A 22,483-nucleotide genomic window follows, 5' to 3' on the forward strand; every position below is an offset into this window, starting at 1 on the left:
ATCACATAAATAAATGAATAAATAAATTTGAATGGACGAAAAACAAATATCTTAGAGCAAGGCACACTATTATTCATTGCTGCTGAAGCATCTAAGCAGGTGGAGTCAGTTCCTGCCAAAATGTCTGAGATTTTTTAAGATGGCAGAATCTGCCCAGTAGGTGCAGGGTCCTAGTCCAGGAGAGTCCTCTCCACTTTGGCTCAGGACTCACTCCTCCTCACTCAATCTTGCCAGCAACTCAGCTGAGGAAGACAGGGCTCTCCAGACTTCTGCTCTGACCACCTCCCAGGCACAGGGACTGTGTTTCTTCTCTCTCAGGTAGACAGTGATCCTGTGGAAGTATTTCCTCACAGCCACCAGGGAGTCTTCCTGGCGCAGGGGAGGTTCCTGCACCCCTACCTGCTGCATCCGACAGGCCTGCAGGTCCTCGACCTGCTTATAGATATCATCACAGAATGTGTCTAGGAGGGTTGTCTCCCAAGCAGCAGATGAGTTCTCTGAGCTGAAGAGGATGAGGACCTGCTGGGTCAGCTCCTGCAGGACAGGGATGGCTTGAGCCTTCTGGATCTGCTGGGCATCCACCTTCTCCAGAGGGAATGCAAAGTCCTTTCTGTCCTTCAGGCAGGAGACAAGGGAGAGTCTCCTCATTTGCTTCAGGATTGTCAAGATGTCCTTGTTCCTGAGGTGATGAATCTGAGGCAGGTTACACCCTAGAGCGCAGGTTGACCAGTAGCTCATCACCACCAGAGCCATCAGGAAAGCCCAGGGTTTGGCCATTGTGGATGTTGCAGATGCTGCTGGTCCTGAACCTTCTCCTCTAGGTTCTCTGAAGATCACCATTTGTGCATCTGTCTTAAGTATGGCAAACACTAGTTTCCACTTTCTGAATGCCCTCCCCTTCTCCACAATTCTCTTTTCACTCTTCTTCATTCGTTCTCAGCTGTGTATGGGCATTTTTCTCAACCATTTTTATTTTCATTACTGCTTCCTCTTTCATTTTTCTCCTTAACAAATCTCTATCAGAGGTTTTCTTGCCCTGAGTAAAATTGTCATTAACTATTAACTATACATATTCACTCAACATTTGATATTTACACACAATATTCAATGATAAATTTCTTCTAATACTTGTCATAAAAAGATTTGAAATTCAGTTTGTAATTAAATTTTCTGTTGTTATTTATATCAAATACATACTTTTAAATTATAATTTAAGTTATGATGCAAATTCGTGGTTTCTAAATTTATCATATTAATGTAATGGGACACTAAGTTTTTCCAATGTTTCAAAGGAAAAATTATTTTTTCAAATTGCCCTTATTAACATTAATACTGATTTATATGTTTGATTTATTAATCACTGTATATTGGCTATTTATTCAATGATTGCCATGCCATCATGAGGTTTCAATATGTGAAAGTTTGCTGTCCAAGTTTGATGAGCTGAGTTTGACTCCAGGAACCCGTGGTTGAAGCAGAGATCTGAGTCCTGTAGTTTTTCCTCTGCCCAACACATTCATGATGTGGCAATCTTGACGCTGCTCACACACACTCAAACACACACATACGCGTACACACTCCCACAGATACATACACACAAACATGCAGGCTCCACACCTAACACACACACACACTCCAGCATATCTGCATATAGACACACACTAAAATGCACATTCACATTCACATAAGCACACACACATATACACACACACTCCCACAGATACATACACACAAACATGCACACTCCACAACTAACACACACACACTCCAGCATATCTGCATATAGACACACCCTGCATCACACACAAAAATGCACATTCACATAAGCACACACACATATACACACAAACTCCCCCCAAACAAGTATACATCTCCCCCATGAAAGTGCACTCACATGCACGTTTACACATTCTCACATGTGCATGCCCCCACACTCAAACACACATACATTTCCACACATATGTACACACATGTGCACACACTCACACGCTGGTGAACAAACATCTACACTTACATACATGCTCTCTCTCTCTCTCTCTCTCTCTCTCTCTCTCTCTCTCACACACACACACACACACACCTATAAACAATGTTTGTGTGTGCGCATACACACACACCCAGTCATACATAAGTGTAATTAGAAGTAAACACCTCAAAACTAAGATTCCTGTCAGGGATTTTTCTCGAGTGGAAGTGGGAAGCGCCGCTTCTAAGCAAGACTTTGGAGGGGAAGGCACACCTTTTATCTGGATCTTTGAGGTGGGACCACTCACCTTTAACCCAGATCCTTTGAGAAGGGAAGACCCACCCTATGCTAAGGCACACCTTCTGCTGGAACCCATAGAGTACATGAAAGAAGAAAGTTTTTGAACTTTGCCTGCTTGCTCTGTCCTCGATTGCAAGCCCTTTCCTTCACTGTCATTAAAGCCCACTTCTTCTGGACCCCAGCATGTTAGGAAGACCACGTAAGACGTCCAGCCCCAGGGGGTGAATAAATCCATAAAGGTAAGGATCTCAAGTGTGACAAATGAAAGTTATTGTTTAGAGATGTTATTACTCTTATTACTCCTCTGTATTATCGGGAGTGTGTGTGTGTGTGTGTGAGCATTGTGAATAGATGTGTGTATGTGTGTGACAGAGAGCATGTCTGTGAGTGTGCCCACAGGTGTGTGTGCACCACTGTGTGAGTGTGTGTGTGAATTTATGTTTGTGTTTGAGTGTATGGTTTTGTGTTTCCATGCGTGAAGTTGTAAATGTGTAAGTGAGTGCATTTGTGAGGAGGTAAATGTGTGCTTATGTGAGTGTGTTTTATGTAACGGTGTGAGGGTTTTGTGTGTGTGCATGCATTGTGTGTGTGTGTATATACACAAGCTCTTACCATGTGTGAATGTGCTCATTGGAGTCCGACTTAGGAGAGTTTGTTTCTCTCTTTCAACCCTGGACTCAGCGCATCAAGCTTGAACAGCGAGCCTTTGCACCTGGATACCTCATGATGGCGTGACAATTACTGGAAGAATAGCGACGAAACACGAATGATGCAAGGAACATCTTATGGAAATCAATATTAGAGTTAATGAAGGCAATTTGAAGTGTACCGTTACATCGATACTTTTAATTTAGAAATAATTCACATCACACCTTACATATGATATAAGTATTTATTTAAATAATATAAATAAAACACAATGTAAAATCAATTTAAATAACTTTTAAATAAAATTGGGGGAGGAACTTTATCTTTAAAATAGATAAAATAGTGTAAGTTTCACACAAGGAATGATCTTCTGTGGTGTAACGGTTAATGACAATGCATTGAGAAACAGAAAAGTGCTGAACACAACAGCTTTCTGAGGGCAGCGGTGAAAGAGGAAACAAAGATGAAAACCAACATGGTTTAGAAAAAAGTGTCTAGACACAAGCAGAGGATGAGCTCAAGAAAGTGAAAAGGCAATTCGGAAGTAAGGGGCGGGCATTCAGAAAATGAAAACTAATCTTTCTCCTATATAAGTCCTGGAGGAATGATGGTCTTCATAGAACCTAGAGGGGAAGGTTCAGAAGGACACAGCCCACAGGACCAGCAGCATCTGCAACATCCACAATGGCCAGACTCTGTGACTTCCTGATGATCCTGGTGCTGATGAGCTACTGGTCAACCTGCTCTCTGGGATGTGACCTGAGTCAGACTGGCAACTTCATGAACAAGACTCTCTTGAACTACCTGGTACCAAAGAAGCAATCCTCCCGTCTTCTCTGTTTGAAGGAAAGAAAGGACTTTCTATGTCCCCTGGAGGAGATGGATGCCCAGCAGATCCAGGAGCCTCAACTGATCCAGGTACTGTATGATGTGATCCACCAGAGCTGGAATCTCTTCAGGTCAGATGAGTCATCTGCTGCATGGAAGACAACCCTCCGAGAGAAATTCTGTAATATCCTCTACCAGCAGCTCGATGACCTGCAGTCCTGTCTGGAGCAGCACGTGGGAGAATACCCTGTGAAGAAATATTTCGAGAGGATCACTGCCTACCTGAGAGAGAAGAAACACAGCCCCTGTGCTTGGATGGTGGTCAGAGATGAAGTCAGGAGAGCCTGGTCTATCTCAGCCAGCTTGCTAAAAGGATTGAACAAGGAGAAGGAGTAAATCCTGAGGAGTCTCCTGGGATTGGACACTGGACCTCACTAAGTTCTCCACTAAAAACTCTTGTTCATTTTGGCATGAATTCAATCAACCTGCCTAGATGTTTCAGCAGAACAGAGACAATTTGGGTCTACATACGAAAGCATTTGTTCCTTCATCCTCTTTGGTGTATCTGTATATGTATTTATTTACTCATTTTACTATTTATATAATTTAAGTTATTTAAATTCAATCTTAAAATTTTATATTTTCTTTAATGTAGCAAACCATGCTGTGCGATTAAATTATTTTGTTTTCTATTAAATTTTGCTGTATAGAACATTTTTAATTTGTTAATTCTGTAATTTTCCGATTTTCCCAGTATTTTTAAGTGGGTACTCTACACCATACAAATTATACAAATGAACAAAATGTCAAAAACTTGAGCAGGATACATGTGTGCACGGCATAGTGCTTAGACAAACCCTGCATCTGTCCCTCTAATTCTCTCCAGGATGCAGTATTCTCTGTGGGGACAGTTGGCATGCTGTCCAGAATCTGTTCCTGTGACATTGTGACTTGGTCCTCTTTGATGTCGTGTTCACCAGAGTAATCCTCCCTCTGACCTCCCTGACCTCTGGGGCCTTTCTTCCACTCTCAACTTCTGTGAGTTTGGCAGGTTTTGGTTCTAAATAAGAGTGCGATCATGTGCAGTGATATAAAATAGATCACAGAAAAATCATCAACCTGCCTGAATACCACAGCAAACATACCAAGAAGAAGTCAGTAAATCAACTCCATTCATAATAGTCTCAAAAATATACCTGCAATAAATCCCACCACGGAAGTGAAATGCCTCTGAAATTAATCCTCCCTCTCCGCTTCATGGGTTTTTCTCCTCTTCCTCCTCCTCCTCCTCTTCATCCTTCTACTCTGTCTTAGTGCTTCCAGTGCACGGGGCATCTCCTGGAACCTTCGAGGCCCCACCCCTGAGGACAATGAATCTCTCTCTCAGCAGCAGCCAGTTGTCATAGTTCCTCAGCTACAAGTGGAATTTCCTGTGTTTTCCAAGCTGGGATGCTGTCTGGCTTGGTCTTGTTCATTCGGTCTCAGCCACTCTCAGTTCATCTGTGCAGCTCCCGTGCTGGTCCAAGAGCACTGCTTTGCTGTCGTCATGCACGGCCTCTGGATCTTGCGATCCTTCTGCTCCCTCTTCTGCAATGATGCTCAGGGCCAGGAAGTCAGCCCTTTATTTTCTGCTCTGTGACCACTTGTTGGTTTTTGCGTTCATTGCCATCTGCTGTAGGAGGCTCCTGTGGTAGGGGGTAGCAATCCTGCAGTAACACTCTCTTAGACATATAGCTGTAATCTGAAATCAAGTATGGTGACAGTATCAAAACAACACTGCTTTTGGTCTTTGGTATCTTCATGGGAGAAATAAAATTTGGTAACTTCTGGGAGAAATAAAATTTGTTTTTATTTGGTTGTGTGGTGGTTTAGACAGGAATGGCCCCATAGACTCATGTGTTTGAATGAGGAGTGACCGTATTAGGAGGTGCAGCCTTGTTGGAGTAGGCATGGCGTTCTTGTTGGAAGTGTGTCACTGTGGGTTTGACTTTGAGGTCTTATATGCTAAGGCTAGGTCTAGTGTGGTAGACCCCTTCTGCTGCCTCTGGAACAACGTGTAGAACTCTTGCTCATTCACTAGTAGCGTGTCTGCCTGCATGCTGCCATGTTTCCCCCCAGGAGGATAATGGACTACACCTCGGAAACATTAAGCCACCCCCAATTAAATGTTTTCCTTTATCAGAGTTGGTGTGGTCATGTTGTCTCTTCACAGCAATAGAAACCCCAACTAAGACAAACTGCATTGCACATGAAGATCCCTTGGACATATAGAAACTTTCATAACAACATTATTGTATTTAAAAACATAGATCTTTCCCACTGAAATTAGTAGCTAATGTTGCTGCCACTGCTGGCACACTTGGATGATTCACCAGCTCCATTCTTCAGCTTTCATTTCCAGAGACATCATGTTTTATGGTTCATTGCCACAAAACAACATCAGCATTTTCTTTCTAGGAGAGTAGAAAAGAGAAAGCAAGCAGATACGGAGACTTCTACCATCATATGAACATCTTAAGGACAGAAGAGTTAATGGAAAAGTATAAACAGTTGAAGCACCGAAAGCCTCTGCTGTCTCTTAAAACAGTCTAAACATCTCTATAATGAGACACACTGGAACTGAAGATCAATCACGGAAATCAATACTCAATAAGGAATACATTAGATAGGGATCAGTGTCCTCGACCAACACTGAAAGTGGCCGTACCTATAAACCTATGCATTACACAAGATGCACTGTTTAACAGCAGCACATACTATATATAATATTACACATACGTGTGCACACAGCTTTCTTTCTGATACACTCCCAGTACCTCCCTGCTTTCCAGACCCCATTATTCAGCCTCATAGCCCTGGTTTCCTGCTCCCTGGTGTGGAAAGCCCCAGTGTGTGCTCCTCATTCACCACCTCTGTTCAGTAGACAGCTGCTCTCTCTTAGTCTGGATTTCCGGTGATTATTATTTTTTTCCTGAAAATGCATAACCACAAGTGAAACCGAAAACGAAGCAAGGCGAGGTTTGTAAAAAGTTCTCGTGCGTGCGAGAGAATTTCCTCACGTTTTTGGAACTGAGAGTGTTCTTTTAATAACCTAATGATGTCTATGGCTAAATGAGAGAGAGAGACAGACAGACAGAGAGAGACAGACAGAGAGAGAGAGAGAGAGGAGAGAGAGAGAGAGAGAGAGAGAGAGAGAGAGAGAGAGAGAGAGAGAGAGAGAGAGAGAGAGAGCTGGCCTACAGAGATAACGATCGCCCCCTTTTGGCAATTGCCAACAAAGAAGTACCAGCTCCGCTCTGGCATGTTTCCCGCGGATTTCTGCTTCCTAGTAGAGTTTTCTCCTCAGAGCAAATGGGCTTTTCCTCAGAAGAACAGACATCTGTTTGGAAGATTCGATTCCCTCCACTTCTTATCTGAGGGAGGGAGCATGCTCCCAGGTTCACACTGGTCATGTCTTCTGGACGATGGACCGCTCAAAGTGTACAAATAGTTACTAAGTCATTGTTTTTTACCACTGAGTAGTACTCTAATGTGTATATATTCCACACTTTCTTCATCCATTCTTCCATTGAAGGACAACTAGGTTGTTTCCAGGTTCTGGCTATTACAAATAATGCTGCTATGAACATAGTTGAACAAATACTTTTGTTGTATGATAGGGCATCTCTTGGGTATATTCCCAAGAGTGGTATTGCTGGGTCCAGGGGTACGTTGATCCCGAATTTCCTGAGAAACCACCACACTGATTTCCAAAGTGGTTGCACAAGTTTTCATTCCCACCAGCAATGGATGAGGGTACCCCTTCCTCCACAACCTCTCCAGCAAGGACGATGCCCCCAGTTAGTTCCTTGGGCAGCTGAGGATAGGGAACCTGAAATGACCCTATCCTATAGCCATACCGATGAATATCTTGCATATCACCATAGAACCTTCATCTGGTGATGGATGGAGATAGAGACAGAGACCCACACTGGAGCACTGGACTGAGCTCCCAAGGTCCCAATGAGGAGCAGAAGGAGGGAGAACATGAGCAAGGAAGTCAGGACCACGAGGGGTGCACCCACCCACTGAAACAGTGGGGCTGATCTATTGGGAGCTCACCAAGGACAGCTGGACTGTGACTGAAAAAGCATGGGATAAAACCGGACTCTCTAAACATGGTGGACAATGAGGGCTGATGAGAAGCCAAGGACAATGGCAAGGGGTTTTGATCCTACTTCATGTTCTGGCTTTGTGGGAGCCTAGCCAGTTTGGATGTTCACCTTCCTAGATATGGACGGAGGGGGGAGGACCTTGGACTTTCCACAGGGCAGAAAACCCTGACTGCTCTTTGGACTGGAGAGGGAGGGGGAGAGGAGTGGGAGGAGGGGGAGGGAAATGGGAGGCTGGGAGGAGGCAGAAATTTTCTTTTCAATAAAAAATAAATTTAAAAAATACATAAATAAACATTTAAAAAAACAAATTTTTTCCCACTAACCTACTATAAAGGAACCTCTTGAGGAGGAAGTTCTCCGGAGAAGTAGCTGTTTACAAACCAGCTCCATGTCTGAGCTCACATTGCTTTGAGCAGTAAATAAAGCATTTGGAATGTAGCTGGGTGATTTTGATTTCAATAATCCATAAGTTATTAATTACATGAATTAAATCAAACAAAATGTCTAGTAAATGACATGAAAATTATTTTTTTTACTTTTATTGATTCTTTGTGGATTTCACATCATGCATTCTTTTCTCACCTCCTTTCCCTTAGTATCTATTCTCTGCCCTTGCAACCTCCCTTCAAAACCAAATTAAAAAGGAAAACCAAAAACCAAACAAACAAAAAAGAAGAATCTTGTCATGGAAGCTGTGGCGTGGTCCATTGAGATGCAGTTTAGCCTTCAGTCTGTTCATCTTTCATTGCCTGGGTAGTGGTCCGGATGGAGGCCTCTGGTTTCTGTCACACCGCCGATTATGAACTCTAGATATCTTGTCTTGTATCATGGAGATCCTGTTGGTTTGGATCTGTCGGTTTGTCCTCTTTCTCTGCTCCAAGAGCTCATAGATTTGGTAAATGTTGGGGTGGTTAGCCCAACACAGCCCTGGCTCTGGGCCTGGGTGGCATCTGCATTCGTCATCTTACTGACTTCCCCTCTCAGCCTGCTCACCTCATGCAGCCTACAGCACGGAGTGGGGCCAGTTCTTCTGCTCTTGGGGGTCCTCAGGTCCAGACCCCCAACTCATATTTTCCAGGCTTAGCCTTACTATTTTGCCCAGGCAAGGTACAGGGCCCTCTCTCCTGACTGCTGTAAGGGGTATGGTGTGGTGCGGGGGGAGAGTCAGCTCTCCCGCTCTCCTGCCCTCAGGACTGGCTCACCAGCAACCCAGACAACAGAATCTGCTCTAGTGTGTGCCCAGGCTGGGTACAGGGCAGCTTTTCTGTGTGCTGTGGCCGGTGTAGGGCAGGGTTCGTTCTCTCACTCTTGTGACCCCAGCTCTCTCATCTGCCATAGGCAGCAAAGGGGGGACAGGGAGATCATCTTTCCTTTACCCATGCCACTACATGTCACATGGGGGAAGACAGGGTCAGCTCTGTTCCTCTCAAGCTCTGCTTCCAGGGCTGGCATCCCTGACAACAGGATCACCTCTAGTGTGCTCCCCAGACAGTTACTACAGATTTTAATAAAATGTGAACATAAATTTGTTTTTATGTGAAATTGTATAAATCTTAGAAATACATGAAAATTAATAAAAAAAGAAAGGCAAATGAATAAATATCATGTCAGTCATCTCTGAGACTGATCTCCCTGGATATGAATATATTTCTCATATATGTATGTTTAACGTTATTAAAGTATTTCCTAAATTCATATAAATCCAATATGACCGAAGTATAAATAGGAGTCACCTTGGAAATAATCCAGCTAGATGTCCAAGTTTGAGGTGTTAGAGTACCCTAGAAGAATGATTTCCAGAGGACCCCAGGTTTGTCTTTTCAACAGTCTTCTTCCAGAGAAGGAAATCAGCAGTGATTTCCACCCTGACAGTCTCCTAGGCATGGTAACTTTTTCTTCTCCTTCAGGTAAAGATGGATTCCCCTGACATTCCTCAAGGGCATTTGTAGGTCAGATTTTCTCCTTCCCATCACTTCCACCAAACACACTGCAGGTCCTCCAGTTGCCCAAAGAGTTCAGCATGGAGTTTATTGGGGAGGAGGGGAAGGCTGAGGTACAGGAATCAAAGGAGCTGCCTGTGAGGAAGAGTTGGAGCCTCAGCTGGAGGAAAGTCATGGCCTGGACTCTCTGGAACTGGATGCCACCTACCATCTTCCTCTGGAACTGGAAGTCACTTCTATCACTCCTTCAAGAGGAAGAGGAGACTTCCCATTTGGCCCAGGAGCACAGATGTCTTTCTGCTGAGCTTGGGAGAGCTCTGAGGCAGCTCACAGCCCAGACCCAACAGGGCATAGCTGCACATCACCAGGGAGGCCAGGAGGGGGAGCAGGAGGGCTCTGGGGAAATGAGGGGCTCCTGGCCTGGCTGAGCAGCGTGTGGCTGAATCTTGGACTCTGGTTCCTGTGAAGACATCCTGTGCATGCATGGATTTATGGAGCAGACACATTCTCACTTCTGAATATTTCTTTACAGTTTACGTCCTTATTTCTACCGGCATGTTCTCCATGTGACCTGAGAGCACAAGCCTAAAATTATCAGTTTGCAATGAAGATGAACGTTCCCAGTAAACCAGCTATTCCACTCCAGATGGAAATTATCATTCCAATGATAATTTGGTCTATATTCAGAAGTGCATATATGTATATAATCATGTATATACCCATGGATATACCCATCCACAACTATGGACTTTTTGTATATTTAAATATTGGTCTGGTGTAGGTACATGCTTTTAGCCAGTCTGCACCTCCACTTCCCATCCTTCCTTTACCTGCAGAGTGATGACCCAGAAGCTCTCTTGGCTTCTGCAGGTGTTCATTGACTTGCTGAACCGTTCATGGCAAAGAAGCATTTAACATCAGGAGCAGAGGGGGGTTGTATTTTATTTTGAAGGTGACTCACGACTTCTCTGAAGTTTTTCTCCTCCAGGGAAAAATTCTTGCAGGCTGTGGAGTTGTGTGTCATTGGTCTTTCAAGGTCACAAATAGTTAATTCTGGAGCCAGATCTTGTCTGGCTACATTTTTCATACTGAGATCTAACCACCCTGAGTGTGGTTCTTTCTAGTTGTGTCTGAGTGTGATGATTCTAATCATAAGGTGATGCTGCTTTTCCTCACCATGTTGCTTACACAGTCTGTCATCGACTACCACCTTCTAATATACAGTGACAAAAGTCCTCAGCATCCCTCCTCCCACCCAGAGAGCACAAGCACTGTCCTATGGCTTCAAAGCTCTTGCACTAGAGGTACTGTTCACTTAGGTTTCCAGTACACTGAATCACAGAGGGTTTTAGCTGTGTGAAAGGCCTCTGTCTTCCATAGTAACCCATGTCCTTGGATCTTTGGGTATTGATTAAAGTGTCAGTCAAGAGTTCTCAGAAGGTAACAACAAAGTGGTTTTTGCTTTGGAAAAAAATGGAAAAAATTTCCAATTTGTCTTAAGTCTATTTTAAACAAATATTTCTTATTTGTCAGTCTTCGTCTTAAATACTGACTATGTTTGACAGTGATGGATTGATGACAATTACCTTCACTGGCAGCTGATTATTCAGGAATTAGTATTCTACACATGTCCATGCAGGCAGTCTGATGAATAGCCCATAATCCATACCCCCAAAATGTCTGATGTATTACCCATACTCCATACCCCCTAAAATGCCTGATGTATTACCCCATACTCCATACCCCCAAAACGTCAGATGTAATACCCATGCTCCATACCCCCCAAATGTCTGAAGTATTACCCATACTCCATACCCCTCCTCCCAAAAAACCCCACCATCACCACTAGTGTCTCTTACTCTATCCCTGTGCATCCTGAGCATCCTGCCAGTCTGTCTGTGCTTCATCTGGGAAAACAATGTGCTCTCAACTTTTCTAATGTTGTCAGAAATGTGATGGTGTTTAATGGCGGGCATTTGTTTACTTATCCTTTAGTTACATTCTATTTCATGGTGACGTAATAAAAATACAGGGAACAAAAAGAAAGACTGAGGAGTAGTGCCATTTTTTTCCTCTATGACTCTCCTTCACTTCTCATTTATTATTTCCACTTTTCCAAAAAGCTAAGATCCATAGTGGTTTTGTAGCCTCAAAGAGTATGTTGAGACTTCAGTAGCCATAAAGCTAAAGAAAGTGACCTCTGCATAAAGAGGGAAAACTCAGTGGAGCAAAGCTGGGAAACTCGGGACAAGGCAAGGTGAAAGCTGCTGCCCAAGTCCACAAGGACAGGTGAGGGAGAGACTGGAAGGAGAGTGACTGCCAATCAACCGACTTACCTTTGCAAGACCAAATACTTGTATTTTCTCTCATTTAGTGGGGATCTGAATAGCTTCGAGAGGAGGAGTCAGACCAGCTAAGGCACAGAAGCCTGGAACCAGACCCTCCCACTGCAACACTAACCTCCTCTGGTAGGATTATATGTTAATAGTCCCTGAAGGCAGTGAAATGCTACTTCCAGAAATCTAGAGGATAAAAGAAAGGGAATTAGATGATCCTTATATTCTTGTCATTACTTTTGGCAACAATTATGGTGACATTAAAATTTAAAAACTGCCAATTATGGAGCTTACATTGCTATGGGTCTTTGAGAATATTTACTCATATACTTACCTGATGGTGTAAGTCACAAAACAATCCCATACCAGTTCAGAATTATGAATAATAAAAGGGTTATTTATTTAAGGGGAAAATTTACAGATCACTGTCCTAGATAAAAGTCCTCTGCTAACAGGAACAGAGTCTAGCAGCCAGAAGTGGGAGCCGGAAGCAAGAGAGTGGGTTCACGTTTACTAAAGCTTTTACAGGATAAGAGACTATGCCCAAGTGGGCTGGTATCTTAAAGGCTATTGGCTGAAGGAGCAGAGTGTGTTCCCACCGCACTTACCTAGCCACGGAGATGCCATAACCAGAATATCTGCACGGCCCTCTCTGGAAAACTGTTGGAATGATATTCATTTATAGACTGTTTTGGAGACAAAATTAATCTTAAAAGTTAGAACACGGATTGAAGGTCGAGTTGGGATGTGATTCCTCTGCAATAGTCCGCAAGAGAAAAGGAGACTGAGGTGCACATGAGCGTTCAGAGCCCAGGGAAACCCATGGCATGGAATCGGAGGAGGGTGGAATAACAGCAGCTTAAGTGGGTTTTCTTTCTGTTTGTAAGACATCAGTGGGCCTACAGCACTGCAACTCAGGAATCAGGAGACTGAAAGATTCAAGTCATGTCTACAGTCATAATCTTAGTCCTGAGGCTCTGAATGGTAGCGACCTCTATCTGACCCTGCATGGTTGTCTTTCCCCAAGGAAAGTCAGTGCCCATCGGGTCATTGCAGGCCACACATCCTGTGCCTGTTGCTGTATGGACTAGACACTTCACGGCAGAGCTACAGGAAAAGGAGTAAAGTCTGGTGTAGGCCCATATTTCTATATGGTATGGCAGCCAGACTCTCAAGCCATAGGCCACACCTGAAGCGGTCACGTGACCTTCCAGACAGGCTGTCGCTATCCTAACAAAAGGTCAGGATGTTGTTTTGCTCCTTTCTTTGTAATTTGGAGGATGCCTGGAAAGAGGTGCTGATTCAGCCCACATGACTGAGCTAGCATACAGAGCAAGAAGAAGTGACAGCAGGCATAGGTAGATGTGGATGCGGCTAAAAGCCATTCACCTGGTTACCTAGGAAACAGAACGCTAATGTATTTCCCCCTCAGTTTATGTTGTGATATATAAGGCTGTTTGGAGAATAAACAGGAGGAATTTCTCAGGATGTGAACTCAGGGTTTCATCAGGGATCACGGAGAATCTCCCTCCCGCTAAAGCCATGTGAGTTGTGTCTTTATTCCCGTGCCTCCACGCCAGTCCAGAGAGATAGCTTATGTTGGGGTCCGGTCTGCCACTGGACCCCAACAGTCTAGCTCTACTGAGGGATGATGAGGATAAGGCAAGTCAGCACTCTTTCAACTCATCCCACACAACGTCCAGGCCAACTTCTCAGTTCCGGAATTTTCAGAATATATACCCAGTCAATAGTCTTCCTTATGGAACAAAATATATCTATGGAGAGAAGTCCAGGGCAATGTGGCAGTATGGAAATATTACTCTGGGGGATAATTATTTATATTTTTAAACTGAGTTGATAATATAAGCAACAACAAAAATAGAAGTGGTCAGGGGGAAAGAAGTTACATAATCACAAAGTCAGCCAAGCTTACACCAACAACCCTCAGAAAGAAAAACGGCAAGCACTATCTAAGGGAATGCGGAAGAAAGAGACCTATGGACAGTTAGAATTGAACAGGAAGGAAAGGACCATGTGGGCTGCTGCATATTATTTACAAAGAGACAGCCATGAGGCCATGCCAATTCTAAAGCTGTGAGAAGGGCTTGCAGCTTTTTCTCTGCAAAACAGAAAAAGGTGGTTGAGGGGAGTCATCTAAACTGCATAAACTTCACAGCGTGCACCCCTGTGTGAATGTCACACAGTACTGCATAAACCTCACAGCACGCGCACGCGCGTGACTGTCACACAGTACTGCATAAACCTCACAGCGTGTGCACGCGTGTGAATGTCACACAGTACTGAATAAACATCACAGCGTGTGCATGCGTGTGAATGTCACACAGTACTGCATAAACATCACAGCGTGTGCATGCGTGTGAATGTCACACAGTACTGAATAAACATCACAGCGTGTGCATGCGTGTGAATGTCACACAGTACTGCATAAACATCACAGCGTGTGCACGCGTGTGAATGTCACACAGTACTGAATAAACATCACAGCGTGTGCATGCGTGTGAATGTCACACAGTACTGCATAAACCTCACAGCACGCGCACGCGTGTGAATGTCACACAGTACTGCATAAACATCACAGCGTGTGCATGCGTGTGAATGTCACACAGTACTGCATAAACCTCACAGCACGCGCACGCGTGTGAATGTCACACAGTACTGCATAAACATCACAGCGTGTGCATGCGTGTGAATGTCACACAGTACTGCATAAACCTCACAGCACGCGCACGCGTGTGAATGTCACACAGTACTGCATAAACATCACAGCATGCGCATGCGTGTGAATGTCACACAGTACTGCATAAACCTCACAGCACGCGCACGCGTGTGAATGTCACACAGTACTGCATAAATATCACAGCACGCGTGTGAATGTCACACAGTACTGCATAAACCTCACAGCATGTGCACGCGCGTGACTGTCACACAGTACTGCATCAAGATGGACAAGTTTCCTCCTTTAAGGCATCAACTAAAATGATATTCAGTTAAAAACACACCCATCTATGTCACCCTGAGCTCCGACTAGCCCATTTACAAGTGGAGGAGGGGAGAGAAGGCCAGGGACAAAGTCCCTCCCGTGTAAGCCACGGCACTGACCCAGTAGCGGGGCTGGAGCAATCCACAAGTTATTCTCTGACCACAGGCAGACACCAGACTGATCCCAAGGGAAGTGAAAGTCCCCGTCCTCCTCACAGCAACTCCTTAGTTACAATGTGCAGCAGATCACTGTGGTGCCTGAGTGTTCTATACAGTCTACAGATGTCAGCAGGCTATCCCAATAATCTCTAGTGCTGCCTGACCCTTGTCTGTGTTTTCTCTAAGGACCCAGTGAGATTGGCACCGAAGCAAGCTCATTCCTTCAAAGTGGTAGGATGCTCCCTGGGTGATAAGGTCAAGGGAAGAGAGCTTCTAGAAGAAAGGAATGCAAACAACCTCTGCTTAGTACCTTGCAATGCACAGCAAACAGGAGGCTCCCCTTGCACTGTCACATCCAGACAGGCAGGTCTCCCCTCCCCACACGAGACCTGAGAACCCAGAGGAATTAATATGTCAAAACTTCCTCCTGCCTTGTACAAAGAGCAGACTAGAGACAATGGACACATTCTGAATGTTTTGTTCCCATAATGCTATCCATTGCCAAAAAAGAACTTGCTTGACTGAGTAGGGAGTGTTTCTACAAGATACAAAAGCAAAGTAAATGTGTCCATTCTGCTGCAGCAATAAACTCATTGCGTGGAAGAGATTGCTTATAACCTCTGAGGTGGATTTCTACAGAAACAGAATATGAACAGGTCTCCAGGCTTGACTGGCCTCTCTCCCGGCAGGTAGTGGAGTACTTCTCTGGTATTACTTTCTCAGCAAAAAAAGAAAATGGCCCAGCTTCTGATTTCCTTTTAGCTACAGCTATAGTTACAGCATTTTTTTTTCTTTTTTGTTTGAGACCGTGTTCTCTGTGTTAACAGCCCTGGTTATCCTGAAAAACTCTGTAACCAGGCTGGCCTCAAACTCACAGAAATCCACCTGCCTCTGTTTCCCGAGTGCTGGGATTAAAGGCGAGCACCACCACAACCAGCTGCTAGTCACATCATCTTAACAGATAACAGGCAGTAATTTTAAAAGTGTATTCTACATTAGGGCTGGAGAGGTGGCTCAGCAGTTCTGAGCACTGGCTGCTCCTCCAGAGGACAGGCTCACAACTACCCGTCACCTCAGTCTCAAGGGATCGGGCACCCTCTCCTGGCACCCTCAGGCACTATATACACATGATGCACAGGCAGACGTGCACGCAGAACACCCATACGCATAAAATATGAATACATCTTTTTAAAATTATTCATCTGAAGGTAAAGGAAAAATAATCCCTCCTTTAGGAATTTCTACAAAATCACAACTTCCACCCATCTTTTGCTTTTAATTTGTGGCTTTGTTCTCTTTGGGGGAAACTAAGGGCAGATACCACAAGGATAGGGAAAACGGCTACTGAGTGTGAGTGAGCAGAGCAACTGGACACTTCTGGAGGGAAAGATGTGGGAAGCGTGCTGGGTGTCTGAATCAGCAAGGGAACACTGCACATGTCATTGGCTCAGGACACCAGCTATCTTCCAGTATTCCTACCAGCAGTCACTTCCTAGCTGAGCACCAAGTTAGAGCTACTCCCACGTGAGGAGGGACTGCTCTCCAGTCTTCTCCAGAACTCATCTTAGATGGTTCTAGATTTTAGAAAGGTGATTTCAAAGATTGCTATTAAGATAGGTAAATGATTTCAGTATCATGATATAGACTTTTATAAAAAGTCTTTTTAAGGTACAATATGCAACTGTTAGGATTACCAAAAAACTTGTCTCTGCATCACGAAGAAAACCCCCAATCAGTCCTGGAATTTCTACACGATCAGAATCTGCCCCCTCCTTGCACCCCCCCAGCCTGGGCTGCTGACCTTGGTACAGTTATTCTCCAGGTACAACTCTTCCCTGAGTTTTCCTTGACCCACAAGCTGTGGAGGCCCAAAAAATGTGAGCCTATTTCCATCTTGTCTGAAGGTCAAAGAGTTAGAGGTTGCTGAATTTTGCTAGCAATAATCAAGAATTACACATTCTGAATCAGGATGTGGTTACTTGGTCCTTTTGACATTAAGATAGCTCATACAGGAAGATCCCTTCCCCCTGACAGATGGCCAGGATATGCAAGTACACTTTTGCTCCTTCTTTTCGAATTGCAGGTTACCTGGGGAGTGGCTGCTTTTAGGACACTTGGTCAAGGGTGGCTTCACTGCCTATACAATATAATGCTAATGACTTGATGTCTCAAAGTGTCAAAGCAATTAACTGTTCAAGTTGTCCTTTGTATCACACCAAGTTAAAGAAGTCTTTGTTGCCTTCTTCCCCCTTTTATATTGGGGTATAAAAGTGTAGGGAAAATTAAACACCGGCAATTTCAGTATTCACTGGAACGCCCTCCCAGGACTACCCTGTTTTCTGATTTATTATTTTACTTGTATCTTCACACTCTTTACTTATTTTTCTGATCCCCACGTCCCCACCCTGGCAAGAGATGTTTTTCAAAGTTGTCCCTGACAGGAAGCACTACATCCTGCATACTTAAAAGTGTGGCATTAAATGCTATGGGGCAGATATTATGAGGGCTCTCTAGCAGATGCATGACAAAATACAGACATTTAACTTCTGCTTTCGATGTATAGCTCTTTAGGGAAACCACTGAGCTGAAACCAGATAGAACAGAAAGGAGCTATGTGTGAACAGGCAGAAAAGTGAAGAGATGGCAAAGGTCACCTGGGACAGAGTGACAATATCCTAGTGATGTGGAAATGAATCCCGGATGCTGAGGCAAGGGTGGTGGCTGCTCAATCGCTAACTAAACATCACAGGTTTTATGCACTTTCTTCCAGATGTTTCCCCATCCAGTCACCGTCACCATATAAACATAAGAAGGAGACTTCCTTAAAAGGAAGAGCTCTCCTGAGCTGTGGTGCTTTCTGCCTCTCTAGACTTCATAACACAATACTGTCTTTTTATATTGTTTGCTTTGAAGTCAGTTACTGAGTAGTGGACAGAGATCCGATCAATTTTAGAGAAAGAAACAGTATTTTGACAGCCAGTAAAGAAATATTGGGGGATAGCTGATCTGGACCAGCAGGTTGTTCTTCAGTGATAGATAGGGTCCTGAGAGAGGACCATGAGTTCAGACGGTAAAGAGGATAGAGGATGGAGAAGAAAGTTTGGAATCGGGAGGTCTTGCACAAGCTATAGCTTATGCTAAGCAAACTTATTAAAAAGCATAGCACCTTATCTACTATTTCCAGGGCAGCAATGGTGCAGTCAGCAGAAATCGCCATACCATGGGACTAAGTCAGCAGGAGGCTAATGGAATAGCGTTGCACAAGGGGAACACAGGGTATCTCAAGAGCACTGCAGATCAAGCACACAACAGTCAGAGCCACTTACAGTAGGAAGAGTTGGCTTCTGGGATCCGAATCCACAGCTCTCCCAAGGTCCTGGTCCCAGCCTATTATTGACTCTGCCAAGGTATGTTACTTCTCCAGAAGTGTCGGGCTTCAAAGAAAGTCTTAGCTGATCAGTCCAGCTCTTAACAGCGACCTGCTGTATTGAAAACACTACACTAAGGAAGATACTAAGTGCTTCCCAATGTGTGTTTTTGTTTGCTATTCAGAACAACTTTGTAAACACTTTGATCTCATTTTAATACAGAGGAAACCGAGGCTTGGAGAGATAGCAATGGTTCAACTTCTCTCACACACACAAATTTTAATAAAAAGCTATTTCTTCTCTGTACAGTGTTACAAGTTTTGCATTTTCAGTTCCTTTTGTAATTTCCATACCCCTTTGCTCTAGAATTACACACATCTCTCTTGTTCTCTGAATCCCATGGTTCGTTTTGCAATTTCAGCTGGCTGAGAACTTTTTTTCGTAATGCTGAAAGTTCACTGATTCTGTGAATTTGTTTGGGACCCACGTGATCCTGTAATATTTCTTACAGGGCAAAGTAAAGAGGGTAGCGAGATGAATTCCTTCTAAGTGCCTACACCAGGAAATGGTGTTTGGAAGCTGCAGTAGAAGCATGTGGCATGGTGCCGCTAGCTTATTGTGCAAGTGCAGAACAACGGCCTGTGTGTGCTGCTTCTTTAAAATGATGAGAGCCAACTCTCCAGCCTTTCGGGAAGAGGTGATTCTGGCATGTAGGACTCTTCTTTTGGGGTTAGTTCCTAGTTGGTAGAACACATATATTAAAATATATTAAAAATGAGCAGCAAGCAGTTGATGAGTTGCATGTCTTCCCACGTTGGCAGGCGGTCGTGCATTTGCAGAAAACTACTAAAATGTTCTTAAACTTTATGCTTAGTGTGTACAAACTGTCTCAACTCTTCTCTCCCTCTTCTCTCTCCTCTCTCTCTCTCTCTCTCTCTCTCTCTCTCTCTCTCTCTCTCTCTCTCTCTCTCTCTCTTTCTCTGTGGTATATGGGCATGCTGGAGGGTGCTATCACCTCTGTTTGCACACGTGGAGGCCAGAGGTTGACACTGGACATCTTCCTCTGTCAGCTTCACCTTATTTCTTTAGACAGAGCCTCTCATCTGAGGCAGAGCTCCACCATCTCATCTAGACAAGCAAGCCCATGGCCCTCTGGTAGTGGTTTGAATGATAATGCCCCCATAAGCTCTGGCATTTGAATACATGGTTCCCAGTTGCTGGTGCTGTTTGGGGAGGCTTAGGTGTGGCCTTGTTGGAGGCATTATACCACCAGAGGCAAGATTTAAGAGTTTAAAGACTCACACTGTTTCTAGTTTGCTCACTCTCTCTTCCATGCTTGTAGTTCAAAATGTGAGCTCTCCACTTGCTGTTCCAGGCACCCAACTTCCTTGCTGTCAGGCGTCCCCACTGTAACAGATTCACCTCTCTGGAATCATAAGCCAAATAAACCCTTTCTGCCGTATGTTGCTGTGGTCACGGTGTTTTATCAGAGCAACAGAAATAAACTAACACCGAGGGTGGTACCAGGAGTACTGGTCACATTTCTATAGCTGTGATAAAACACCCTTTCCCAGAAAATTTACAGAAGGAAGAGTCTATTTAAGAGTTTATGGTTCCAGAGGGTTAGTGTTCGAGATGGTAGAGCAAAGCCAGGGTGGCAGAAGCAGGAGACCTGCACAATTCCATGCCAAATCAGAGGAACCTATCCTTATTTTCTGTCAAAGACATGATTATATTTGCAGGTCTCCTCAAGACAAATCAAGAATAACAAATCCCAAAGGCTCAGGCTACCTCTGTTTTCTGATCTTAACTGTTTTAGGACCTAATCAGTAGCTGGGAATTTCTGGAAATGTTTGGTACAGGAAATGAAAGAGGCCCTGACATGAGGAAGCCAGCCTGGCTGCTAGAGATGTGCCCAGGAGCCAGTCTCCACTGAACAATGCATAGTCACGCTTGTGGGTGGAAGAGACTTGAGGCCCGATTCTGATGAGCTGGTTCTCACTTACTAACATATTACTTCAAGACTGTAAAGATTCACTCGAGAACATTTTTCTGCTTCAGTTATAAAAGAACCTGTTTAAGAAGTAGAAACTGCACTTTTGTGCAAGAAGAACTTGAATTTTATTAGTTTATCTTTTAAAACAGTTGTCATGCTGTCAGAACTTATTCTTTATAAATATGGTCAGCTTCCAGTTTGTATTGCTTGGTAAAGCAGGGAAGTTTAAACACTGACTCATACTCAAGAGAAACCTTAAACCTTTAATCTGTTCTGAAATCAAGGATGTTAATCCCATTTAGTCACACATTTTAAGCATCTTTGCTACCAGCAATTTACTTACCCTTGTGAATGTAGTAGTATATTTAACAGACTGTACTTTCTTTTGTAAAAAGGGAAACACTTTGAGCAGAAAAGCGATGGAGAAGCAGTGAGATAGAAAGCTTTCCAAGGCTCGGAAGGAGCAGTCATAACATCAGTTGAAGAAACTGATTTACTACTCCCTTTTAAGAGAAATCGTGTCTGATGGCTGTTGATTTGGCTTTAGCAGCTGCATAAATTGGAAACTAAAATATAAATTCTTCCAAGCCTGAAACTTCACCAGGCATCCAATGTGCTGTCTCCACGCCCACTTTTCACTTCTCTACCGAGTGTCTACCTCTGGTTTCTGAGCTGCAAGTCTTGTGCGGGTGTGGACTGTGAACATTCAACAACAACAACAGCAATAGCAACTGTCAATTGGAAAGTACAGGATCGTGGATCATGCAGGGATTGTGAGGGTCAGAGGAAGCCTCTAGACGTCACTGTTCAGCTAGCATCTCAAAACTCTTTTGGAACGTCAGAAATGTGACACTGTACTGTCCTGTGGGGTCATACAGAAACAGAGTAAAAGACAAGGCTAAAATACATAGACATGGGAGGAGAGAGGAAACAGAAATTAGAGTGATAAGTAGAAATTTTATCAAAGGCTCTTTAAGCAATTAAGGTGTTGCAATCCACAAGCATAGTCACTGGAACTATAGAAATGTTTCAAACACTATACTGCTGTAACAAGTAAAATCAGATTTTCCTTTTTTATTTCTAAAACCTGCTTTCAAGTTAGGTTCCACTACTGTGTAGAAACATGGGTGGACCCCATTAGAAAATACCTTGTGTCACAGGAGGGAATTAATCCATCTAGAAGATGTTCATGAGGTACAACCAAAATCTAAGACCAAGAAGTAAACAGAGGTGAGGTATTTCAAAAGCAGCGCTTGTTAGGCTAGGTGTGAGAGTACATACCTTTAATCCTCCATGGGGGGGGGGAGCAGAAAGCTCTGTGATTTCAAGGACAGACTGGTCTACTTAGCAAATTCCAGGCCAGCCAGAGCTGCAGAGAGGTCCTGCCTAAAGAGATGGACAGACAGACGGACAGACAGAGAAAGAGAGGGAGGGAGGGACGGAGGGAGGGAGGAAGGGAGGGAGGGAGGAAGGGAGGGAGGGAGGGAGGTGGGTAGGTAGGTCGGTCTAGGATTATCCCTGGCAACATAGTTTGAGACCAGCTTGGGGTACCCTGCCTTAAAAAAGCAAATAACAGTATCAACTCCACTACCACAATGAAAATAAACCAAAATTGCACATCAATACATGTTCACAGGAAAATGATGGATAAGTATCCACTATGGAGAATATTAACAGTTTAATCTAATTTTTAATATAGATTTAGAATAAAAACATCTCCATTTTAACCAGAATGGAAAGCTACTTGAACAAGAGAGAAGCAGTAAATGTCAGCTTGGCACGTCAGAA

At 43.9% G+C, this 22,483-nt stretch overlaps 2 protein-coding genes and 1 long non-coding RNA gene across 3 annotated transcripts; 1 reads left to right on the top strand and 2 right to left on the bottom strand.

Moving 5' to 3' along the window:
• Positions 1–207: 207 nt before the first annotated feature.
• Positions 208–777, bottom strand: LOC142833651 (interferon alpha-12-like). Its single transcript, XM_075945291.1, has one exon. The coding sequence runs from the start codon at positions 775–777 to the stop codon at positions 208–210; it is 570 nt and encodes a 189-aa protein (XP_075801406.1).
• A 2,821-nt stretch (positions 778–3,598) lies between these two features.
• Positions 3,599–4,138, top strand: LOC142833889 (interferon alpha-1-like). Its single transcript, XM_075945755.1, has one exon. It carries the CDS (start codon positions 3,599–3,601, stop codon positions 4,136–4,138), a length of 540 nt encoding a protein of 179 aa, XP_075801870.1.
• A 4,270-nt stretch (positions 4,139–8,408) lies between these two features.
• LOC142833890 (uncharacterized) lies at positions 8,409–19,519 on the bottom strand. Its single transcript, XR_012907463.1, has 2 exons — positions 10,667–19,519; positions 8,409–10,407 (listed from the first exon to the last, which is right to left on the bottom strand). It is a non-coding gene; the product is annotated as an uncharacterized LOC142833890 (long non-coding RNA).
• Positions 19,520–22,483: the final 2,964 nt, after the last annotated feature.

The sequence above is a fragment of the Microtus pennsylvanicus genome, chromosome 13, assembly GCF_037038515.1.
Source record: "Microtus pennsylvanicus isolate mMicPen1 chromosome 13, mMicPen1.hap1, whole genome shotgun sequence".
Taxonomy (NCBI): Eukaryota; Metazoa; Chordata; class Mammalia; order Rodentia; family Cricetidae; genus Microtus; species Microtus pennsylvanicus.